The 24,161-nt window shown below is 44.2% G+C and overlaps 1 protein-coding gene across 2 annotated transcripts in view; it reads right to left on the bottom strand.

The window, feature by feature from the left end:
* The window catches only part of EMB2754 (Vacuolar sorting protein 39), a 66,001-nt gene extending 46,979 nt beyond the window's left edge, over nucleotides 1-19,022 (bottom strand). Inside the window, exons 1-3 of one of the 2 annotated variants that reach the window (XM_086818048.1) lie at nucleotides 18,458-19,022; nucleotides 17,900-18,111; nucleotides 17,667-17,798 (exon numbers count right to left, since the gene is read on the bottom strand). In XM_086818048.1, coding sequence (XP_086674174.1) covers nucleotides 17,667-17,798; nucleotides 17,900-18,111; nucleotides 18,458-18,923 — 810 coding nt within the window. In that variant the 5' untranslated portion in view covers nucleotides 18,924-19,022. The remainder of the gene's footprint in view (nucleotides 1-17,666; nucleotides 17,799-17,899; nucleotides 18,112-18,457) is intronic. The other variant, XM_086818047.1, reaches the window with a different exon arrangement.
* Between the last annotated feature and the right edge of the window lie 5,139 nt (nucleotides 19,023-24,161).

Here is a 24,161-nt window from a genome sequence, read left to right as displayed (position 1 = left end):
TCAGCAAGTATGATGGTAAGTGTGATCATTCTTCAGTTAATCAATTTGTTCATCAATTTAATGCTCATTTTCCATTAGCTAGGATCACAGACCCACAAGACAAAGTCCACTTAGCGGCTCCCCATCTCACTGGTGAGGCAGTCACTTGGTGGCAGCATTGGTCTAGTATTCATAATGACCAGGCCACAGGTGTCACAGCCTTTGACTGGGACATCTTTGTCCATGACCTGAAGACCAGATTTCTCCCGCCCCAGTACATGACCGGTCTGAAAGACGAGTTCTATGGACTCAGACAGAACGGTTCCCCAGTGCTTCAGTTTTCCGGTAAGGTTATTACTTTAGCACAGCAGTTGGGGTTATCTGAGCAGGCCAAGATGGAGCAATTCATTCGTGGATTGGACTCCAACATTCGGTTCACAGTTCGTAACTTTGAACCAAGTACATATGACCGGGCTCTGACTCTCGCTCAGAACGAAGAAATGAAGCTCAACGGGGGCAAGCCCAAGCAGACATCTCAGTCCAGTACCAAACCCCAGCAGCAGCAATCAGCTGCACAGTCAGGGAAAGGTAACGCATCTTCTAAAGATGCTAAGAAGGACAGCAGTAATAGCTCCAGTTCAGGGGGTAAGAAGGATAAAGAACCTAAGAAAACCCCTGATGAAAAGGCTAAAGCAGGCATTACTGGAGGTTATCTTCCTCCAGAGGAGCAAAAGAAGTACCAGTCAGAAAATAGATGTTTTTTCTGTCATATTATAGGGCATGGTAAGAAGGATTGCCACAAATGGCAAGCGGCACAAGCTGCCAAAGCTCCTTCTGCCACAGTTGCCACAGCCTCCCCAGCTCCTCCAGCCCCGCCTACTACCTCAAATGCAGTTCAACTTTTACCTTCCATGCATCCTATACCATCCGTGGTATTTGATGCTAAGCAGGAGGGTGAGAGCGATGCTGCTCAGAAGAGCCTGGCTCTGCCCAGGGCCGACAGTTTGTAGTCCTTTTCGATATGGGTAGTTCTGAAGACGCCATCTCTCCCCAGTTGGCTAATAAATTGAACTGCACTTTAGTCCCATATCATCTGGATGTGGACGGGTTTACACCTGGTCTTCGCACCCACATTTCCCAGAAGGCACAGCAGTTTGCCTTTGAAGTTCAGAAGGCCTCATTTCAACGAGATTTCATCGTCTCCCCTCTGTTAGGGTGTGACATGATCTTAGGAATTCAGTGGTTCCGTCAGTATGAGCCTATTCCCGATTGGCGGCAGGACACTTTTACTATTTGTAAAGGTTTTCCTGAGCCTGTCATGATTCGTGGGGATAGAAGCATTCTTGGCATCCCATTGATTTCACATCTCCAGGCCAGACGAGCTATCCGCAAGGGAGCAGAAGGAGCACTCCTTTATGTTCGTGCTCAAACAGCCCCTCCCTCATTAGTAGCATCCCTTACATCTTCAGTCCCTCAGTTAGCAGACCTCCTATCCAGACACCAGGACATTATGCTTAGGGACGATCTCCCACCCAGTCTCCCACCCTCTCGCCTTGAGGACCATCACATTGATTTGGTCCCTGGATCAGACCCTCCTAGCAGGTTTCCCTATCGTCTTTCCAAGACTTTAGAGGGCGAGTTGGAAAAGCAGTTATCTGAGCTTCTCCGAGCCGGATTCATTCGGCCTTCTTCCTCCCCATTTGCTGCACCTATCCTATTTGTCCAAAAGAAGGACAAGTCTGCACGCCTTTGTGTAGACTACAGGGCATTAAACAAACTCACTATCAAGAATAAGTTTCCTATGCCCAGGATAGAGTACATTTTGGAGCGTTTAGACGGTGCTAAATTTTTCACTAAGATCGACCTCAAGAGTGGTTACCATCAGGTCCGCATTTTTGAAGCTGACATTCCAAAAACAGCTTTCAGGACAGAGCGTGGTCACTACGAGTTCGTAGTCATGCCTTTTGGGCTTACAAATGCACCCGCAACATTCAATAAGATGATGTCTAGGATTTTCGCAGTCCACATTGGGAAGTGTGTTTTCATATTCCTTGATGACATACTAGTCTTCTCAGCCACTGCGGAGCAGCATGAGAAAGATGTGGAGAAAGTCTTGCAACTTTTGCGAGATAATCAGCTCTACATAAATGCCAAAAAGTCTATCTTTGGTGTTAAGGAAGTTCAGTATTTGGGCTACATCATCGGTTCCGATGGGATTAGACTGGACCCCTCAAAGGTTCAAGAGATCTTAGATTGGGATATTCCTAAGACCGCCCAAGAAATCCGTTCATTCGTAGGTCTTTGTCAGGCCTATAGCACACATGTCCATCAGTTTTCCAACCTTGCAGCACCTCTGACCGACTTGCTCAAGGGGGTGAAGACTCGCAAGCAGAAAGTTTCAGTTACAGGTAAGGCACTTGATGCATTCTGTGCACTCCAGAAAGCTGCCTCAGAAGCACCTGTATTAAAGTTAGCATCATGGGACGAACCTTTCGAGGTCATCACCGATGCCAGCAATGTAGCCATAGGTGCAGTCCTCCAGCAGGACAATAGACCCGTGGCTTATTACAGCAGAAAGTTGGATGTTGCCGAAAAGAATTATTCGGTATATGACAAAGAGCTTTTGGGTGTGATCACAGCGCTCAAACATTGGAAGCCTTTTCTTTATGGACAGGCTTTCACAGTGAAAACAGACCACCAAGCACTTAAGTGGCTTCAGACTATGCCAAGTGCCCAGTGGAGTGATCGACAGGCCAGGTGGAGTCAAATCTTCCAACAGTTTGGAGGTATGATTGAATACATCCCTGGTAAGCATAACCCAGTAGCAGATGCTCTCAGTCGAAAGTCCAGCATCCAGGCAGTTCAAGAAGCTACCATTCTCGAAATCACGGGGAAGGACTTGGATAGTATGAAAGACCAATATGTCGACTCCCCTGAGTTTGGTACTCAGTATAGTTTGGCCCTCACTTCTGAGCCTGGCCACTATTCAGTACAGAACGGTTGGTTGTTCTACAAGAACCGTCTCTGTGTTACTCGAGAAAAGCGTTCCGCTCTTCTCCATGATGCCCATGACTCCTTAGTTGGAGGACATAGGGGTATCAACAGTACCCTCGAGAAATTAGAACGGTCCTTTTATTGGCCAAAGATGAGGCGTGATGTCTATGCACATGTACAAGCCTGTAAGATTTGTCAAAAAGTCAAGGTTCCCCATACAAAGAAGGCAGGTTTACTTCAACCTTTGCCTATCCCCGACGGACCTTTCATCGACATATCTATGGACTTTGTAGGGCCTCTACCAGCATCCACTGGATCCCGTAACACTCAGTGTTTTACCATTGTGGATCGCTTTAGTAAGTTCTGCATGCTCATCCCATGCAAGCATACGGCCACAGCCGAGGACGTAGCCCGTCTGTTTCTCAAGCATTGGTATCCAATATGTGGTTTGCCTAGCACCATAACATCAGATAGAGATTCCAAGTTTACCTCGCATTTCTGGAGGGCATTATTTGAAAACTTTGGAACTAAGTTGCAGTTGTCTAGTGCATTCCATCCCCAGACAGATGGCCAGACAGAAATTTATAATCAGTTGGCCTTTGATGTCCTCAAGTCATATTGTCATGACCAGCAGTCCAAATGGGAGCACTATCTTCCGTTGGTCCAAGCTATCTTGAACGACACGCATTCATCCAGTGTCGGACGGACTCCATATGAAGCAGCCTTTGGTCGCCGTTTTTCTTCTCTTTTGACGAGAATGGTGTCTCCATCTTTAGAGGCTAATAAAACCACGGAAGCATTTTCCGAGATCATTGAGTCAGTCAAAGACCGCTTGACCAAAGCTCAGGAAGCATATAGCAGACAGGCAAATAAATCTAGACGAGATGTCCACTTCAAGGAAGGGGATTGGGTCTATTTGCGTATCATGAAGCAGAGATTGAAACAAGTGGGCAAACGTTGTCCCAAGCTTTCATTCCGTAGTTTTGGCCCTTTTCCAATAGTTAAGAAGATAAGTGATGTCTCAATGAAGTTAAAGTTGCCTGCCAGTTGGACAATGCATGATGTTTTCCATGTTTCTTGGCTAAAACCATATGTTGGTCCAGAAGTGTTTGATGTTTCAGATGAACAGCAGCCAGACGTGGTAGACGAGGCAGAAGTTATTGAGCCTGAGCAGATCCTTCTTCATCGATGGAAGCATGGTTCCGGTCGACGGATTCGTCAGTTCTATACGAAGTTCCGAGATCGAGGCACCCACTAAGCCGTATGGCTTGACGAGGAGTTCTTCCAGGAGTACCCCCAGTTATTGGCGGACTACTTGGAAGCCATGAACCTGCCGCCAAGCTAATCAGGAGGGAATGTCACATGCACTCTGCACTAAGTGCATGGTGACAAGATGGCTCATCATCAGAAGTGCAGCATTTGTACAGTTTTAGAACCCAATAGGATGATAATTGTCGTACGCCGTGACCCCATTGTACATCCTCAGTCCAGGATAAGTCAGGCACGAGCTACGTAGGTCATTCCTCAGCCTTAGTGGGTCAGTCAGTCAGTCAAGTCCCTTAACCCACTTGGAGAGTATCATTCATGCATGTAGAGTCAGTAGAAGCCTTAGGGTTTGCATCAGAAAGCACTCTGCATCTTGCATAACATGCATACATATGCCTGTGCATCATTTCGAACATCCCCAAAGCCTTAGGGAATTTACTGGGATTTATCTGGTATTTTTCCCATATTTATTAGTATTTATTTATCATTATTTGCATTATTGGGCATTTATAAATATTAATTTTATTAAATGACCAACCTCCAGTTAGTATAAATAGGCTTGCCTAGAGCCTCTTTTGCTCATTCAGTCTTCATTGTGCTAAGAGCTCTCCTCTCTCTTGCTTTCAGCCTAAGACTAATCCAGCCCTAGTGCCCATAAGCTTTCTTCTCCAGCCCTTGAGAACCATAGCTTCAGCCCAGCCCTAGGTGCCTGTCTTCAGCCTCTTTCAGCCCTGAATTCAGCACTCAGTTCAGGCCCTGATTCAGTCCACAGTTCATCTTCAATTCAACGCCAGTTTGCAGCCTGTTTTCACCTGCGTTTTTGCACAGCCGTACAGCAGTCTACCTGCGTTTTGGTCCAGCCGTACAGCAGCAGCACTTCAGTCATCTGATGCTCATGCGTTTCAGTCCATAGCCCTCTCCAGACACCTGCGTTTCTGTCCACAGCAGAATCCAGCCCTGAATCAGCAGTCTACAGCAGTTTCCAGCCCTGAAATTGTTGTTTGCATCAGTGTCCAGCATTCTGTGCATCATCAACACATTCAGCAGTCATCTGGTGAAGGTAACTCAGCATTCATATGTGTTTTCAGCATTCTAACAGTGTGTAGAACAGTCCACCTTCTTCTTCTTTGAACCTCAGGTGTGCAGCCCTTCCTCATGCCCTTGGGAGGAGTGCATAGGCTCGAGATCAAGTCATCGAGGTGTTTCTACAGCAGTGTAAAGATCAGCCATACTCCGATCCTCCGAGATCTTGCGTTTGGCTTATCTACAGTCCAAAGTCATTCTCTCTAAAGTAATAAAGCAAATACTATCTCGTTATCGGGATAGGGGGCCCTTCAGTGGGTAATTCGGGACCCAATCTGGTGTACAGTGTTCATATCTCTCTCTCAACTCTTTAAAGTTTGAAGTAAATGAAATGGATTGCTAAACTCACGAAACTCAGGATACAGAAGACGGTGTGAGCATATTGTGTGACAGGATCAACCAATACAAAGACTTCCGCTGCATATCACAACAAGAGTCCATGATCCTTCGCATGTCGCAGAAACCACAGGAAACGCAATCCTGCCTCACAAAGAGACATCTGCAACCAAGAGCTCAACTGCCTCATCAGGAAGCTCCCGTCCAATCCGGTGTCCATCAACCAGATCCATGAACCATACAGCTTCTGAATCTCAGAGACATCACACTGCTCACAAGAATCAACACCTGTTACGGTGCACAAGCAAGTCCTGGAAACCTGATGAAACCTGTCAACCACTCCCTCTGAATCCGGAACCATAAAGCCTGGAGAAACCACCTCCTTCTGCAAGTAAGCACCTGCTACCTGCCTGGCTTTCCGAAAGGTCCCCGTGGAAAGAACATCCTCAACTACTGGAAGTTCTATGTCCCGAACACGACGAGACATCAGAGCATAAGTGACCTGTTCAGCTTCCTCTGACTCACGAACACAAGAACTACCAACCTCAGTACTGGAAAGTTCCTGCCAACTGCTGCCATCTACTGGCAAGCTATCCACCATCTGGTCTCGGAAAGCTCGCACCTGCAGCGTATCCACACTTGAGTAGCCATTACCAGACTGCCACTCATCACAATCCTGAGGACCTGGGAGAGAGAGTGCTGAAAGCCTGTAGACTCCATTCTCCACTCCACCTTCCCAAACCACCTGGCCTGTTGCTTTGTCCCGGAGAGCAACAAAATGCTCATCAAACTCCACCCGTACGCCAGTCTTGCACACCTGATGCACTGACAACAGATGAAAACCAAGTGCCGGAACATACAACACCTGAGAGGAATGCTTCCCCCCTCTGCCATCGGGAACTATCTCCATCCTGCCCTCACTGTGAACTGGGATAGTGGACGTATCCCCAGTAAGAATATGACCAGAAAGCCTGCAGAGATCCTGTAAACTGGAACTGGAAGGAGTCATGTGCCTGGAAGCACCACTATCGAGAATCCACTCCCGAGTATCCGTTGCGGAGAGTCCTCCAATCTCCTCCCTGTCTGAAGAAAATGAAGCATCGGTGTCCATCACCTCCAGGTACACAAAAGCCGGAGTCTTCATGATTGCTGAGGAGTCTTCACCCTTCTCGGTCTTCCGCTTGGGACACTGCCTCCAGTAGTGGCCTTTCTCGCCACAATCATTACAGGTCCTCTCTGCCTTCAGTTTCTCGCGGTCAGCATCGGACTTCTTCTCAGAAGACTTCTCCGATGAAGCCTTCCCTTTGCCCGAGTTACGGCCTTTCGACCGTTGGCCAGTAAAGGCCTCCGAACCTCCACCTTGAGAAGGGTTCGTGAATCGTTCCTCCTGGTCTAAGACCATGGGCACAAGCTCCTCCCACGTGATGGTGCTGAGCCTGCCACTAGTAATCAAAGACGAGTAGAATGCTGAGTACGAAGAGGGCAAATGTGACAGCAACGTTATGGCCATGTCCTTTGACGATATCTCCTTCCCAGCCTGAAGAACTTCCTGCTGAAGAGCCTGCAGCTTGTTAATATGCTCCCGCATCGTGGACGACTTTGCAAGGCTCATAACCCGCATCTGTACTTCCAAGGAAATCCTCTTCATGGGCGATACCCTGTTGTAAAGTGAGGCCAAAGCTACCATATACCTTTGGCCAGCGTCATATGCTTTACATGATTGATTATCTGTGGTGTGCAGTTGAGGAAAATAAACGAACGGACCCTGGCGTTGACACGATCCCACATCTGTGTCTGGGCCTCCCGGTCCTTTCGGATCGACGGTAACTCCCCTTCCTCTACTTCCGGCCGTGGAACACCAACAACGACGAAATCGGCGAGATCGTAGGACTCCAGAACGGATTCCATCATCACCTTCCATATGCCGTAGTTGCTCCCGTCCAACTGACGGTCCACCGGAAACGTGGGGAGTGTCGGGATCTTCACATGTCTCTCGGCCATCTCAAACAAATCTGCCATAGCGGGGATGTACTCTGAAAAGGGTGGGTGGGTGGGAACAAAGAAGAACTGATACCTGCAAGTGGCTGTCCAGCAAATCAGCCCGCCTTCCTCTTGCTTCTCCTCTTCCCGATCAGCCCAAAACAGTCCACCAATCAGCCACAAAACAGTCCCCCTCTTCCTCACACAAATTCCAAGACCTATCTAGAGCCTAGGGCTCTGATACCATGTCAGAATATGCAACGGAGATGATGACCAAATCTGGGAACACGAGCAAAAACGCAGGCAGAAAAAACAGCACAAGAGAGACACAGATGTAGGCGTGTAACTCTGCTCTATATACACAAGAAGATCCCGAGGAATGATACAAATGAGGTATGGGGGCTGGGGTCCTATATATACCTCCCTAGAGGGCAGTCGGCCAGCACAAAGAGTGCCCACGAGACTGATAAAAAAAGACCCACGACTGCATAAATGCAGTCGACCAGCAAACAGGTGCCCACGACTGATCAAATCCAGTCAGCCAGCAGCCCAGTAGCCCACGACTGATCAACATGGAGTCGGCCAGCACTGGGGTGCTCTTGGCAGCCCTCCCAAGCCTCAGAAAAATGGAAAAAAATAGGGAAAAAATACGAAGAGTGGGGAAAAATGGGAAAACACCTCATAAGGGCGGGCACACCCACAACAAAGCCCTGGTGTATAAATCTAGACAAGAGATGACTTCTAACAGAAGATACTTCTCCCATGCAGTCTTTTGATCTGCCACATAACATTTCAATAAATCCAACACAGCTGAATTTGCAGCTTCACTTTGGCCATCCGTTTGGGGATGATAAGCTGATGAAAACTCAAGCTTAGTACCCATATTATCAAATAAAGCCCTCCAAAATAGGCTTGTAGTTTTGGGATCTCTATCCCCAACAATGGATTTAGGCATACCATGATGCTTGAAAATATTAGCAAGAAAAAGCTTTACCATATGATCATCTTTAATGGTTTTCTTGACGGGCAAGAAATGAGCTTGCTTGCTAAACCTGTCCACAATAGTCCAAATAGCATCATTCCCATGCTGGGATCTAGGCAAATCCATAATAAAATCCATCGTGATACTTTCCCAAGGTTGCGAGGGAATAGGCAATGGCTGAAGCAAACCTGGAGACTTTTGCCTGTCAAATTTCACCTTTTGGCAAGTAATACATGCACGCACATAAGCCTCAATGTCTTTACGCATGCTTGGCCAAAAGAAATACCTCTTAATCATGCGAGTAGTAGGCATAATACCTCTATGACCAGCATATGGTGGAGCGTGACATTCGTCCATAACCTTTGGACGCAAATCCTTCACCACACATAGGCAATTATCCTACATGAGATAACCCTCGTTGATAACATAAGAGGCATGTGAATGACCAGCCATCAAATCAGTCCATATATGGCAAAAATCAGCATCCAAATGATACAAATCTCTCATAGCAGATAAGTTTCCATGAGAGGCCACTGAGATTGCAGCAATATAAGGCCTCCTAGATAGTGCATCGGCCACCACATTTTTCTTTCCTGGAGTATGCACAATCTGAAAATGAAACATGGAAAGAAAATTTGCCATTCTCATCTGCTTCTCTGAAAGCTTGGTTTGAGATAGAAAGTATCTCAAGCTTTGATGATCTGTCTTGACTACAAATTCAGCCCCAAGAAGATAATGTTTCCAAATCTTTAAGGCGTGAATTACAGCCAAGAGCTCTTTTTCATAGATATCCATATGAAGCTCAGCATCATGCAAACGACGGCTCTCGTATGCAATTGCATGCCCTACTTGATTTAGGACAGCTCCTATGCAATCACCACAAGCATCACATTCAACCACGAATGACTTGTGCAAGTCAGGAACAATCAATACTGGACCACATATGATCGCATGCTTGAGCTACAAGAAAGCATCCTGTTCCTTTGAAGTCCATTTGAAAGCAGTTTTCTTCTTCGTGAGATCATGTAGAGGAGTGGCAATCATGGCGAAATGCCTTATGAAACGCCTGTAATACGAACATAATCCCAGAAAACTACGTACTTGATGTACGTTTTGCAATTCGGGCCAATTCCGAATAGTCTCTATCTTTGCAGGATCCATTGTAACTCCCTCTTTGGATACAATATGTCCCAGATAATGAATCTCTGAAAGGAAAAACTCACTTTTCTTGGCATTGACGAAAAGTTTATGCTTCCGCAACTCTTCGAACACTGTGACCAAATGAGTTCTGTGTTCCTGCTCATTCTTGGAGAAAACCAAGATATCATCAAAGAAGACTCCTGTAAACTTGCGATGGGGTCGGAATATCCTATCCATCATACGATTAAAAGTAGCAGGAGCATTGGTGAGAGCAAAAGGCATTACCAAGAATTCATATAATCCGAAGGCTGTCCTGAATGCAGTCTTATGGACATCTTGTGGTACCACGCGTATCTGGTGATAACCACTCTTCAAATCAAGTCTGCCATCAATACGTGGAATTGGAAATCTGTTCTTGATGGTAAGCTTGTTCAAAGCTCTATAGTCTACACACATACGGAATGATCCGTCCTTCTTTTGAACAAGAAGCACAGGAGAGCAGTAAGGTGAGGAACTGGGCTGAACCAAACCTTTCTCTAAAAGCTCGTTGACCTGCTTCATGATTTCTTCTTGTTGTGCAGCACTCACTCGGTATGCGGGTTTGTTAGGTGGAGAACTACCTAGCACAAGATCTATGCGATGATCTTCGGGCCTTTGGGGAGGTAATTCACCTGGCAACGAGTCAGCAAAACAATCGTTGAATGCATTAAGAAAATTCAGCCTATCATTAGACATAGCATCCACATTTTGATGATTTGGCACAAGACTATCACAAACAAAAACCAAGTACGCTGAAAGACTCTTTTTCATTGCTTTATTAATTTGGATGTGTGATACAACTGGGATGGAATCCCCTTCTTTGCCAGCATCAATAAAATGCATGCGGCCTTTATGCATAAAAGAAATCATATTGGACTTGTAGTCTTTGCGGGGCTCAAGCCTATGGTGCCACGGCTTGCCCAACAATACATCACATCCATTCAGTGGAGCAACTAAGAAATGCTCATTGTCAAGGTAGCCCTGGATATGGATGCGCAACTTCCCTATCAAAGGGGTAACCTGCACCTCTTTTCCAATAAATGCAGCTTCGGCTTCAATCTGAGGTCCCATGTTTTCAACCTCAATTCCCAATGCAGCTGCCATTTGCATAGAGATGAAATTGTCAGTTGCACAGTCATCAAACATGAAGAGTGCGGGATGGTCCTTGATTTGCCCCCAAGCCTTGCAAATCATACGCTCTTTTGCATCATGTCCTGTATTACCTTGCACATCAGGAACTGCATGTACATTAGCTTTGGTGTGCTTGTCCTCGTGCTTTGATTTGCGATCTGGGCATTGCCGAAACATGTGGTCTTTGCTACCACAAGAAAAGCATTTTCCATCCTTGGCATATTGCTCTCTTTGCTCCGGAGTTAAGCCGAATTTTTTCTTTCTTGGGCCCTGGCCCTGTTCTTTAGATGTGTTATTTTCAGCTTTACCACCCTTGTAAGACTCTCGGAAGTTCTTTTTAGGTGGCTGTCCACCCTTTTGCTGATTTGGGACAGCCTTGTCCTTTCCCTTGAAACCTCCTTGATCCTGCTTAATCTTGAGCACCAATTGCTCCGTAGCAAGGGCAGAAGCTGTGAGTTGTTGCAACATATGTTTCAGGTGCAATTCAATACCCGATCTATATGCTGGTTGCAGTCCAAAACGAAACTTCCTCTTTCTTTCTTCCTCTGTGATTTGCATGAAGGGAGTCACTTCCAGCAACACTTTCCAAAATTTGTTAACATACTGTTGCACACTTTCATTGTCTTTTTGTTCCAGCCTGTCCCACTTTTGAGTGAGAGTTTGCTCCGCATTGGGTGGCAAGAACTGAGCATAAAATCTATCCTTGAATTCCTTCCAAGTGGAGATGGGATCCTTGGTGATCTTTTCAGTGATCCACCAATGTGCAGCAGTCCCTTTTAAAAACATGTTAGCATGCCGCACCTTTGACTTTTCTGTGAAATCCTCATCGCTAAAAGCAATGTCAAACTGTGCCACAAATGCTAACACCTTAGAAGCATCATGTTCACCATGAAAGACATCAAATTTGACAGATTTATCACCTGCTTTGAATTCCTTGAGCTTCCTGGCATGAGGCTCATGGTCTTCTCTTTTTCGTTTCCCCTTATCCAACGGGGCAGCCCTGTCTGCATGGGCTCCATGGGCCGTCATAGAAGCTTCATGGGACACAGTGGCATGTGCTCCACGAACTCGAAACTCAGATGCATGTGACTTACCTGCATATGGCAATGTCTCTCCATGAGACAACTCAGAAGGCAAAATTTTTCTGGAAGTAGACCTGTCACCATGAGATACATGTCTGGCATGCATGTGACTTTCATGCCCTCCATGAGCACTGGCATACATATATCTGTCAGGCTTAGTGCCTTGGGGAGAGGATGCATGTCGAGAGGTGACAGTCACCTCTTCCTTTTGCATAAAAGATTTCAGCCTCTGGGATGCGGGATCTCCATGCTTCAAACGAGGTGGATTTCTGAATTTCAGCTCTCCGTCATCCCCCTCTTTGATATCACCTTTGCGAAGGAGGTAGGCAAGTGCCAACTCCCTTGGTTTCTTGCCCACTTCACGAGCCATTGATTCAAAAGTTACATCAACCATAGCATCAGCCTTCCTGGCTTCAATAGCACTTTGTAGATGGGGATCTTCATGCAAAAACTTTAATTCTTGCTCTTGAGCCTGCAAAAGTTTTCTCATATGTTCCATTTCAGCCCTCATAGCATCAGGCTCTTGTTCAAGCATAACTGTCTTTCCTGGAGACAGTTGACCCTTGGATTCACTATCCATAACCCTTTCAAGGGGCTTGTGCCTACCACGTAGGGCATCAGACCCACGAGAAGCACTAGATGGACCCCTCGAATTTGGCACTTCCAAAGGGTTGCCTTGGCTGTCCATTGTGTTTTAAGTTTGCTAAAAGCGGGATCTCCAGTACACAGTTTCGTTTCCCCACTAGGAAGAGGGAAACAACCGTGGCTCTGATACCAATGAAACCGATCCCGTCAAGTGGGAAAGACTCCGTTGGACACCCACACGCTTAATAGCACAACTTTAAAATCACAAATTTGAAATGGACAACTTAATACAACTTGAAATTGAAATGAAATGAAATGGAAAGATGGACACCAGCATTGGGGCCGGAACGGGCCGACCCCCCCCTCAATATATGATATATTTATTGGGAGTATTTAATGAATACAATGCTCCATGGGTTCCAAGAACCAGATAATGTCCATGTACATATGAAAACAGTACCAAACAAATAGGCTCGAATTTCGATGTAGAAGCTCGAAGCAGTACGTCCAATAGTGTGGTCCAATCGCTACGGTCCTGTGCTTTCACTGGACTCCGCGGAGAGCGCCTCACTGGTGTTCCGAGACCACGCGCAGACAGGCGCTCTCGTACTAACGCCTGGCTCTCCCGATCTCAGCACCTTTGGACCGAGGTTTGCCAATATAGCTTGGACAACCCGGCACCGAACGGGTGTTGGCCGAGCACGATGAATTCCTTATCAGATTTAAACATAAGATACTTTATTGAAATCTGAAATTCACTTACTTGTAGATGGTTGATAGAAAACCAATACTTGTGGTGTTTATGTAGAATATGAGGCCACCCTTGTTGAAGAAACAGTTGCCTCGTGTAGAGTCATCAAGACAAGTACCACCACAAGAAACCACAGCCGCCTGCTGTGAGAGGAGAAATACAGCTTGCAAGGGAGGAATACAACAGCAGAAAGAGAAGTATGTGTAGTTGCCTGCTGTGGGTAGGTGCAGCCACCTGATGAAGGTTCAGCCGCCTGAGAGGATGAGAGAAACAGCCACTTAGGAAGCGCCTGGTGTGCTATCCCCCCCCCCTGGCTACAACCTGCGTAGCAGCCTGTAGTGAGCTGCCTGCTGAAGGATAGGCGCAGCTTGCTGTAAACAAGGCGCAGAGCCTGTTGAAGGTGGCCCACGACTGTGTGTAGAAGAAGAAAAACAGCGCAGCCTTCAAGTTTGCAGCCGCCTGTAGGAGCAGCTGCCAGGGGCAGCACGCTGGGGTACTGCAGGTCTGCTGCTGCCTGTAGGAGCAGAACGTACAGCCGCCAAAGGCTGTACGTTGAAAGAAGGTACACAGCAGCCTGCGCAGTCACCTATCACCTGCGGGGTTGCCAGCCAACGAAGGAGAAGGAATCGCCAATCAAGAGCACGCGCCGGCAGAGCACAGCCACCTTTTGATTTTTGCTTCGCCGTTAGCAAGTCATGGAGCGCAAGGTGATAGAGGCGCACAAAAACTCTTCCTTTCCCAAGGTGGTCGCCGTTTTCTTTTATTAAGGTTTGGAGAGGGAGTTTAACACTTTGATTTTGGCTGGCCTCCACGATTTGCATGTGGATGGTCAGTTCTAAAGTGGGTTTGGGTAGGTGCCCATGCACCCACCCCCACACACACTTAAGTGGGGCTCCCCACCTTGGCCCCTAAGTGGGTACCCAAAGGGGGTGCCCACCTTTAAGTGTGTGAACATTAAACCTTATAAAACAAAGGGTTAGTATATAAAGTATTAAAATAACATGTGCGACATACTTACCACCTGTTCACATGCACCAAAACTCGTCAGAATACAGAGCAGACTTCACGACTCACTGGCAGGCATCCCCGCTCAGTAAGTAACACGTCAAGCAGGCAAACACACAAATACATGTCATGCGAAAACAGTTTCAAGCATGCAAATCATGTGTGCATGTGCAAATAGTAACATGGACATATCTCCCGTTCATGGAACAAGTACAAAATATCTGTCGGCACAAAACTGGCACGACATAAAACATAAAAACCTGGTCTTCCTATGGAGTGACAGTCCCATAGGTAAGACATAGTTCCAGGCACGAGTCTCCCTATGGTGTGACAGTCCCATAGGCAAAACACGGCACGAATACTGGCTCTTCCATGGCGTGACAATCCCATGGGTCGAACACAGTCCAGGTCATACACGGGTGGCACTGGTCTGGCTCCCGTCCATACAACACCATGCTGCTAACACACGGGTGGCACCAGTCTGGCTCCCGTCCATGTCAGCAAAATACTAGCCTCTTCACACGAGACAACGGTCTGGCCTCAAGTGAACGAGACGCAAAAACTGGAGATGGACCAAATGGTCGGCCAATTGGTGACAGCCCCTAGTGTGGTGAACTGTGCAAAGTTACTATCTTTCTTTTATCTGGCATGCTTATGTGTTTATTCAGTTTGCATGATTGATAAGATTTCCGTGTTAGAGCTGCCCTTCCATTACAGGTTCGTATAACGGTGGTGGTAGGGGTGGTGGACGAGGTATTTGATGCCATCTTGGGGAGGGATGCCAAAATCTATGCCATCGTCTAGTGATGCTGGATTTGCATAGCCTCTCAATTGAGTCTTTGTTGAAACTCTCGGTCGGTGGATTCTCAACGGCACTGGTCTTCCTCATACTTGCGTGTTACTTCCTTATCCCTTTGTTCCTCCGCACGTATCTGTTATGCTTTATTCTTTTCTTCTTCAGCTTTTCTTCTTGCCTCTTCGCGTCTTTCGTTGCCTTTTCTTCTTTGTTTCTCAAGACCGAAGAATATTTGTGCCAAATCTGAGATACCTTCTTTGGGCTTCTCTTTTTATGTGGCAAGTTGCATCTTCAATGAATTTATTTGCCCATCATTATTCTCAGGAGCTCCTATGTGCTTGGCGGAAGCATACTTTCTTTTGGTGTGTCGCTTTGGAAGCTTTGTGCATCTATAAGTTCCTACACGCTTTCTTCTTGATGCGATGTCTCTCCCAACATGGTGAAGGCCCAGGTGTTTTTCCGGACTGCAATGTTACCATCCACCCAATGCTCTAACTTCTTTAGGTGGCAAGTCGGGTCACCAACCCGATGCTCTAATACCCAGGTTGATTGTGGTAACGCACAATAGGGCCTTCTTTATACCTTTATGTGGTGAGATCTTTACATCCAATTCACAGAGTAGAGAGAGAGAGAAGAGAAGAGAAGAGAAGTAGACAACAAAAAATTGGGTCCCAATTACCCATTGAAGCCCCCCCCCCCCCCCCTCCCCCCCCTTGCAAGCAAGAGTATTTGCTTATATTACTTCTTTGGAAAATGTTGTACAATGCTTGAGAACAAGCTATACGACTGCCCAACGCAAGGACGAGGAAGACCGTACATCGGCTAAGTACCCACCAATCCAAGGACCCTTCGGGCCACTTATGCAAGTCCAAATAGCTACATATGCTGGCCGAGAATGCTAAAGAAGAGCTTCAATATTTGCCTGGAGAAGATAGGATGTTGTGGGCTGATTTCCTGCTGAATACTGAATGATGATTTGATGCAGCTGCTTTTATAATGCTGCAAAGAGAATTTGCAATCTGGAACCTTGGAAAATTTATTAGGACTCCAATTTCCCATGCCAAACACATGCCACGTGTCTAATCCACTTGAGTCTTGTTCCTAGGTGCCCACAAAGATGTCCAAGGTGCTCACTTGCTCAAAAGTCCATAAATCCCGATAAATCTATAAATAGCATGGATGCTTGTAAATTGTGGAAATGGTGACTAGTACGATGTTCCAAAAACTCATTTGTCAAAGAATGATATGTTCGGATACTAATTCATTAATTGCCTCCCCGAAATAATTTCTAGTAAATATGCAAAATCCAATCATGGCTTTCAATTGGCACAGTACTCCTGTAGTTCCTGCACCTATAGAATACCCACGCCCTTTATGCACAAAAGTAACTTTCTTGTTCTTGTAGTCCTTCCTCGGTTCCAACCAAGCATACCCAACTACCAAAAAGTTCTCATGGTCCACATACCCCTGTATATAGATCTTCAACATTAAGGCCTATGGCAGCAACCATATGTACAAAGATAAAATTATCTGTTGATGCATCATCAAAAAGGAATAAGGCACGCTGATATTGCAATTGCCCACATGCCTTACATATCATCTTGCTATTAGGTAAGTGTCCCGTATTGCCTTGTACATCAAGCACCATATTTAAATTAGGCGCATTCCCACGTTTCTCAGGACACTTTGCATGCATATGCTCTTTGTAGCCGAAGTTGTAGTGTTTGCATCCAGCCAGTAGGGTCTTCTACGACTTGGACTGAGATCAGCAGATTTATGAGCCTTTTGTACTCCATAAACATTCAGTTGGACATATAATTGCATTAATACAAGTTTAGCGTTGGATACTTGTGAATGACTATGTGTATTGCAAGTCTTTCAGTATGCATCCTTGTCTGTTCACACTTTCATTGCACTAGTAGTTTTACAGCTTAGAGATCATTTGATAAGCACTAGTGTGAGCGACCAGCCATAAAGGCTCCTAACATTTTTCAACCATATCATTGGACCAATAAAGATCTTGCTCTTGAAAGATCCATCACTCCTAAGAACTCTGATAATATTATACCAGTCAGGATTGAGGTAATAGAGACTAGATTCCCCATGCCTCAAGTCAAACAGCCTAAGACAGCCACATAAGGACACGCCAGAGAGATTTGGAGGTCACCCCATGCCACATACTTGCTCCAAAGACAGAGGCACGTGAGCAGAGCTTTTATGGTTACATATAGGTGAGGTTGCCTACCCATGATCTGAGATGTGTCTAAACTTGCTCACCCTGTCTTTTCATGTAATTATTACCATCAGTCCACATACCTATGCATGTGTACTTTTGTGTCTAGTTTTTATTTTCTTTTCATGCCAATGTGCATGGTAGTTGTATTTACCATGGTGTCATAACCCATTGCAGTCTTTTGTAAGACATTTCTTTATTCTTCAAATAAAGATAAAAAAAGACCTCAGGAGAGGAATAGAAATGAATTGCATAAGGTTCGAACAACAGATGAAAGAACTTACCTCAATGAAGCGGGATAGCCAAGCAAGGGCATATGGTGAGTTGATAACAACAAGGCTTGGTACTTCAGACCATATGATTCCACCTGGATGTGTTAATTTGCCATTCTGATCAACAAATACTCCCACATTGTCCTGAAAAATACAATGGCAATGCTTGATTTTACTATTAAGGGGAAAATGTCTATGAAAAATCAGCTGTGGTGAAGCACAAATCGATGGAATTGAAGGCCAACCTTGCCCAAAAGAAGCTCCCCATTCTGAAGTGGGAGTACTAGAGGGGAAGCAATTCGACCACAAGGAAACAACTCGATTGTGAGGCCAGTTGCCGTATTGACAATGATATACTCGCGCTGAATGCCAAGACACAAGGAATCTCCACACCATGCTATAGAGTTCACGGTATCAGGTGCAGCAAGTTCCTTTAGCTCAATGAATTCACGCCCTCCTGGGAAAAAATTTAGATGGAAATTTCCTCATGGTAATTTGTAAAGTTCATCCATGCCATTGCTGATTCAAATATTAAGAACTCACAATGGGATAGCACCGTGAGATGTGATGACTGATGTTGTGCATGTTTTTGAAGTCCATGTGTCATGTGCTATGAATGTACATACAATGTGAATGTATGCATGTGATGTGGGTGATGTATGAAATTCCAAGCGATGTGGGCGTACACCATGTGATGTAAGTGCATGTATAGAGTATACCATCATGCTGGAAAGTGTATTATGAAGCACCATGTGGGAGTGTATGCATGAAATATTGTGAGATGCGAATGTATGTATGAGTACCATCATGCTGGAAGATGATCAAGCGCTTCTGCTTTACAGCACAGAGGAGGCCCTGCTTTTCATCCCACGCATACAAGGTGGTGCCCTTGGAGTTGGAGAGGTAAGCGACGGCATCGAATCCCGGCAGTTTGTGGACGACAATGGCATCCGAGAGAGTGATGAGAAGGTTCTTGGACTGCACAACGATCATGGAAGTGACAGGCTTTTTGGAGAAGCCGATGAGGGTCTTTTGCAGAGAAAAAGTGTCTGTTTTTCTTATGGTGGGGGCTAGGACACCAAGACCTTCTTTCTCTTCTTGTTCTTGATGCTTTTGCTGTTGATCGCCATCGCCGATTTGGGTGCTGTAAATGCGCAGAGAGCCGTCGATGCAGCTGATGAGAAGACGCGATCCCCAGAGCGCCACGCTCTCGATCTTGACAGGGGACGCCTTCACGAGCTCCTTTACATCGTATGCGATGTGAACCATCCTCGCTCCTCAGCTCACCAAACAGGTTTGTCAGCTTCACGCTGTAGACAAAGAGAAGCTTTATACTTAACGAGTGTCTTTTGTGTTCCTTGGTAACTCCCTTTTACATATCTCTCAATAAACTTATTTGTGAAGGCCTTGTCATCAAATTCTGGAGTGTACTTCCTACAGCTTCAAGAATTGGTCTTTGTATTGTTTCCTGTTTGAGCTTAAGGAATTACATCCTCTTTCACATTTTATATTTTGATGGGAAGTATCTTTTCTCCACACTCTTTGAATTCCTTCCAAGTTATGAGTCTTCTTGTGGTCACCATCCATTTAGAGTGGGAAGCATCTTTTCTCCTCACACTCTTTGAATTCCTTCCAAGTTGTGGGTCCTCCCTCTGGTCTTCTTGTGGGGTCACTATCCTTTTCCACCAAATCTTGGCACACCACTGAATTTGAAGAATAGTCACCTTAGCCTTCCCAACTTTGTCAAAATCTCTTAACTCAAAAAAGTCCTCTAACTCCTCTATCCAGCAAGCCACCTCTGAGCCACCGATGATGTAGGCCAAGTGGTAGATGTATATGTGAGCACTTTAGTCAAGGTCGCGGGCACTTATAGTAGCCTTGGACACATAGAGAGAGAGAGAGAGTGTCAAGGACTATGGACTTTAGGGACTTGAGGCACTGGTCGCGGGCTATCAAGTAAGAGGGAAACTTGATACAGGGTCCAGGTGTGCTAGGATTATTCACTTGAGGGGAGGTGTTGAAATATACAAGTGAATAGGGTGTGTGTGGGAACAAGCTCTTGGATAGAGGATGTAAAAGAGGAGATGTAATTGTGAAAGAACCTGTGAAAAGGTTAGAAGAATCTACTGGGAGAGAATAATGGGTAGCATGAGGGAATTTAGGAGTGTGGAGTTATTCTGGGAGATATTCAAGGAAAAGAGAAGAGGTGGAGAGAATCAGGCAAAAGGTGGAGATATTCTGGGAGTGAATCATGGAGAAATCAATGGGATTTGATGCTTGATGTAAACTCTATAAATTGAGGCATAGCCCTAATGAGAATTTGCTGGTTTTTTAGTATCCATGCCTACATTAATCTATGTGCTAATTATTCACTAATTACATCTTAATCTTTTGCTAATCACTTTGTTGATGATGTTGATTCTAGTGCATGATCCACCATAGCTCATCATTATGCTCAAATTTCAACATTGGTAAGCTGAAAAAATATTATGGACCCCTAACCCAGGAAATGCTCGCACAAGAGCATCTTTTGAAACAAAAGAAAGAGCTAGCAAAGGAAAAAATCAGACAAGCTCAAGAGGAAGCCAAGGCAAGCGGAGCCAAAACAAAATAGAGACTCCAAAGGAGAATGCTACATGTAAACATGGCTTCACTTACCTTGCTTGAAGAGGATGACATGGATATTGAGCCTGCACACCTCAATGCACATGTATCTACAAAAGCGTAGTCAAACAAAGAGCATTGCATTGATTGATAAACTCTTTTGTGTTTTATGTTGCTTAATTTGTTCAATTATTTGTCTCATGGGAGTGGTGGATTGAAGAGAAAGCTCTCCCGAGTGTGATTGAGGTAAGTTATCTCTCCACTTGGTTAATTTCACATGATTATGAGCATTAGTCTTAGATTAATTAGGACATTAGTGCATTTGCATTTTTATAGTTCTTCAAGATTAGCTTAAGTGAGGCATTGATCTTTATAGTAGTTGTTTTTTGTTAAATTGAGTTGAAAATCATGAGATTGGAGTGTTAATAAGCAACCTTATCATGTCAAAAAACCAAAAAAGATAACATTAAGAAAAACCCTGAAAAGTCAAAAATCTGTATTTAAAAAAATATGTTTTGTCCTCTAGAATTTTTGAATCATGGACTAAGATCCACATTATCTCAATCCAAATCATCAACTTTATGCCTTGATCGAGCGTGAAAACTAATTAATGTGTGGTTGTATGTGGTAAATGATCTTCATTGCCACATACTTGAACATAAATAATGGGGATTGTCAAGGTACCAATCAAATATTCTCTTGTAACAGGATATAAAGCTGAGTAAAGACTCGTGCAATACCTGAAAAGTACATAGAAATCGGTGCAGCTACTATCATAAATGCACCTCTCGATCACCATATATTGAATCCAGATTGCCGAGCCAATCTCCATTCAATCATGATCGCCAATCTTGTATCCTCAAGGGTCTGAATCGCCTACCTTTTTCTATGATCATGGACATTTCTCGATCATTGATCTTTTTCTTAGATCGTTCCAAAAAGCATATCACTGCTTATTTGGATTGTAGATCGCCTAGAGTTTTTGATTCATCTATCTTTTAAGGTTGTTATGTGATCCATACCAGGTGATTCCTATCTCAGATTGTGGATTTTTTTTATCATTGATCTAATCTTGTTATGGAAATATATTTTAAATGAGTATTTGGATTTATTGTTATTGTGAACACTATGTGTAAATAATACATGTGATTGTTTTTTATAAGCAGATCAGTGCGTGGGTGCTCAGTGACTCTCCTCCATTTTTTGTGTGATGGATGCACCCATTTTAACATTCCGAGCGGCCATCAATTATTTGTATTATTCACTTGGACACCCTTTTATTTAATTTATTTGGACTCTCTTAGTGTAGTCAATTTATTTTGATTCATTTTGAAATACCTTAGCCTAGTAAATATGAGGTTAATAATTGAACGCATGCATGAAGCATGCAACTTTCCTATTCTTAAAGGGAAAGGGAATGGCTTTCCTATTTTTATGGGAAAGGTAATGATTAAGGCCCAAAGTGGAATGTATGTTTATGGCTCATGCAAGCTAGCTATTCTTGAATATGTATCAAACAAGTGGGGGAGATTTAACCCATTGTGGTGTTGTGCATCTCTCTTTCTCTTTTACTCGCTATTTGTTTGCAAAGAAAGAGAGTGACGGTGATGGCAATTGTTTGCTTGTAAGAGGTTGTCACCATCTTAATAGCCCTCCTTATTACAAAAAATATCTATATCATTGACATCTAGATCACTATATTAAGATCGTCAACCTAATCTTAGGATTTGAATTTCAAGATTGTGCTTGTTTGAATCATGACCTTTTAAGATCACCATAATTTTAGATAATCCATACGCCATCCAGATCGTCGATCTAATAGGATTCCATAGAGCAAAAAAACAAATTGTGCATATGTATTTTGCATGTTTTTTAGGTTTATTATTTTCTTGTCAAATATCTTTTAAAATATAAAAACATGAAAAATCCATTAAAAACACAAAAACCATAAAATCATCATAAAATAAATTCAAGTGCTTATGCATTTTCCTATGAAACATGGGTAGCTCTAAACAAACCCCACCTAGAGGCAACTAATGGACAAGTTCGCAATGTGCATCTATCAGTTATGCAAAATGCATTTACAATTAGGACAAATCATTGCTTAGTCCTATTCTAACCCGACCTTTGAATATGTGACTTTGTCTCATGCACCAACATTAGGGAGTGGTATTAGACCACAAGTAGAATTGACCTCCCTTTTTGTGCCAGGGACTAAAGCAAACCAAGAGTCCTTCACAAACGGAAGATACTAGATCAATACTATGGGGTATAAACCCTGTAAAGCTTCCATAAGTGAGAATGGAGTAGGAAGAGCATCAAGTATTCATGGGTGAACCATCAAGAAGGTCTGAGAGAGCTCAAGAAGTTCGTCATACTAGAGAGAGATGAGTCATCAAGAAGGTCTGAGAGAGCTCAAGAAGTTCGTCATACTAGAGAGAGAGGAGTCATCAATAAAAAAAATTAAAATAAAACCTGTATATTACAGTGCTATAGTTATCATAAAACTACCAGGGTTTCCATCTACGTTGACCATAATGGGGTGCCCTTAGAGTGATGGTTACTTCTGGCTATACCAAGGCCTGAATAAGAGATCTTAGATAACCCAAAAGTTGTAGTCACTTCACATGGCAAACATAAGTTTTATGTAGATTTAGAGGAAAATATATACATCCCTACGCGGGACTCCTCGAGTATCTGACCATTTCGTGTGCCAACAAGGGCACAAGGACCTCTTAGATTCCTAAAGCTTGCATGGAACCAATTGTGACTCAACTTCCAAATACGGTATACAATTTTTTCTTAAGAGAAGAGTTAGAGTCAATCAAGATGATATAAGCCTATAAGAGGATGCCTAGGAAACCTCTTCAACATCACCACCATAGAAAGGGATGCAAAGGGGAACCACAAGTTTTTAGACGCACCTCTAGCCAACAGAGGTGTTATCATCTTGCCAGAGCAACAATTAAACTACATATTTAGATGAGGACTATAACACAAACATCTTGAGGATGGTTGTTACTCCTTTTCTATTCACTTTTTGTAATCCCCACCCTAGCTTAGGTAACTCACATTGCATATGGGCCGATGACCCACCTTTGGAAGTCGGCCATATAAGGCTAGTACATATAAAGAGGACATGTTTTGGGCACCCCATAAGTGTGGGTAGTCACGCAAAGCCAACATTTATGTAAGTGACTTATGAGAGCATGGAAGGACATGTTTTGGGCACCCCATAAGTGTGGGTAGTCAGGCAAAGCCAACATTTATGTAAGTGACTTAAGAGAGCATGGAAGGTCACTTTTGATAATATAATATACTATTGAGCTCAAGCTTGGGAGTTCCTCATATTTTTCTTTTCTAATTGTCGCCCTGAGGTCCTTCTTAAACCGCCAAATTCTTGAATTGCTCAATTTCTTGGATCGCTTGCTTCTCAAATTGGCCAACTCAACCTAGAGATCACCCAAGTATACTCTAAGAATAGTTGATCCAACCTTATGCCACATCATCAAGTGAGTATAAAAGATAACTCGACACCGATTCAACCCTACAATACTGCACTTTGAGATCTTGTGGATTCATGTGCAAAATCTACTATCAAAGATAACTAACATCATACTCTTCACCATCCCCACACATCTTGACATCTCCTAAATCCAAGGTAGGCACCATGCTAGTGTCTCTACTTTACATATTTATTGAGGGTCCTTTCCATTCATGATGTGCATGCAGAGCCTTCTTGGGAAAGTGCAAAAGGATGTAGGTTTTGTTTGTAGCTCTTGAACTATTGAGGTGGCAAGGAAGTAACCCCCTTGCACAGTACACTCTCAGCCCTAGCAGTAGTCAGCAAGGCAAAATAAAACATCTCATATTTCCCTTCATCTACACACATTTATTGCTAGT

This window comes from Cibotium barometz, chromosome 24, assembly GCF_041138505.1.
Source record: "Cibotium barometz isolate CiBa-2024 chromosome 24, ASM4113850v1, whole genome shotgun sequence".
NCBI classification, from domain to species: Eukaryota; Viridiplantae; Streptophyta; class Polypodiopsida; order Cyatheales; family Cibotiaceae; genus Cibotium; species Cibotium barometz.
This window is presented reverse-complemented; position numbering and strand designations above follow the sequence as displayed.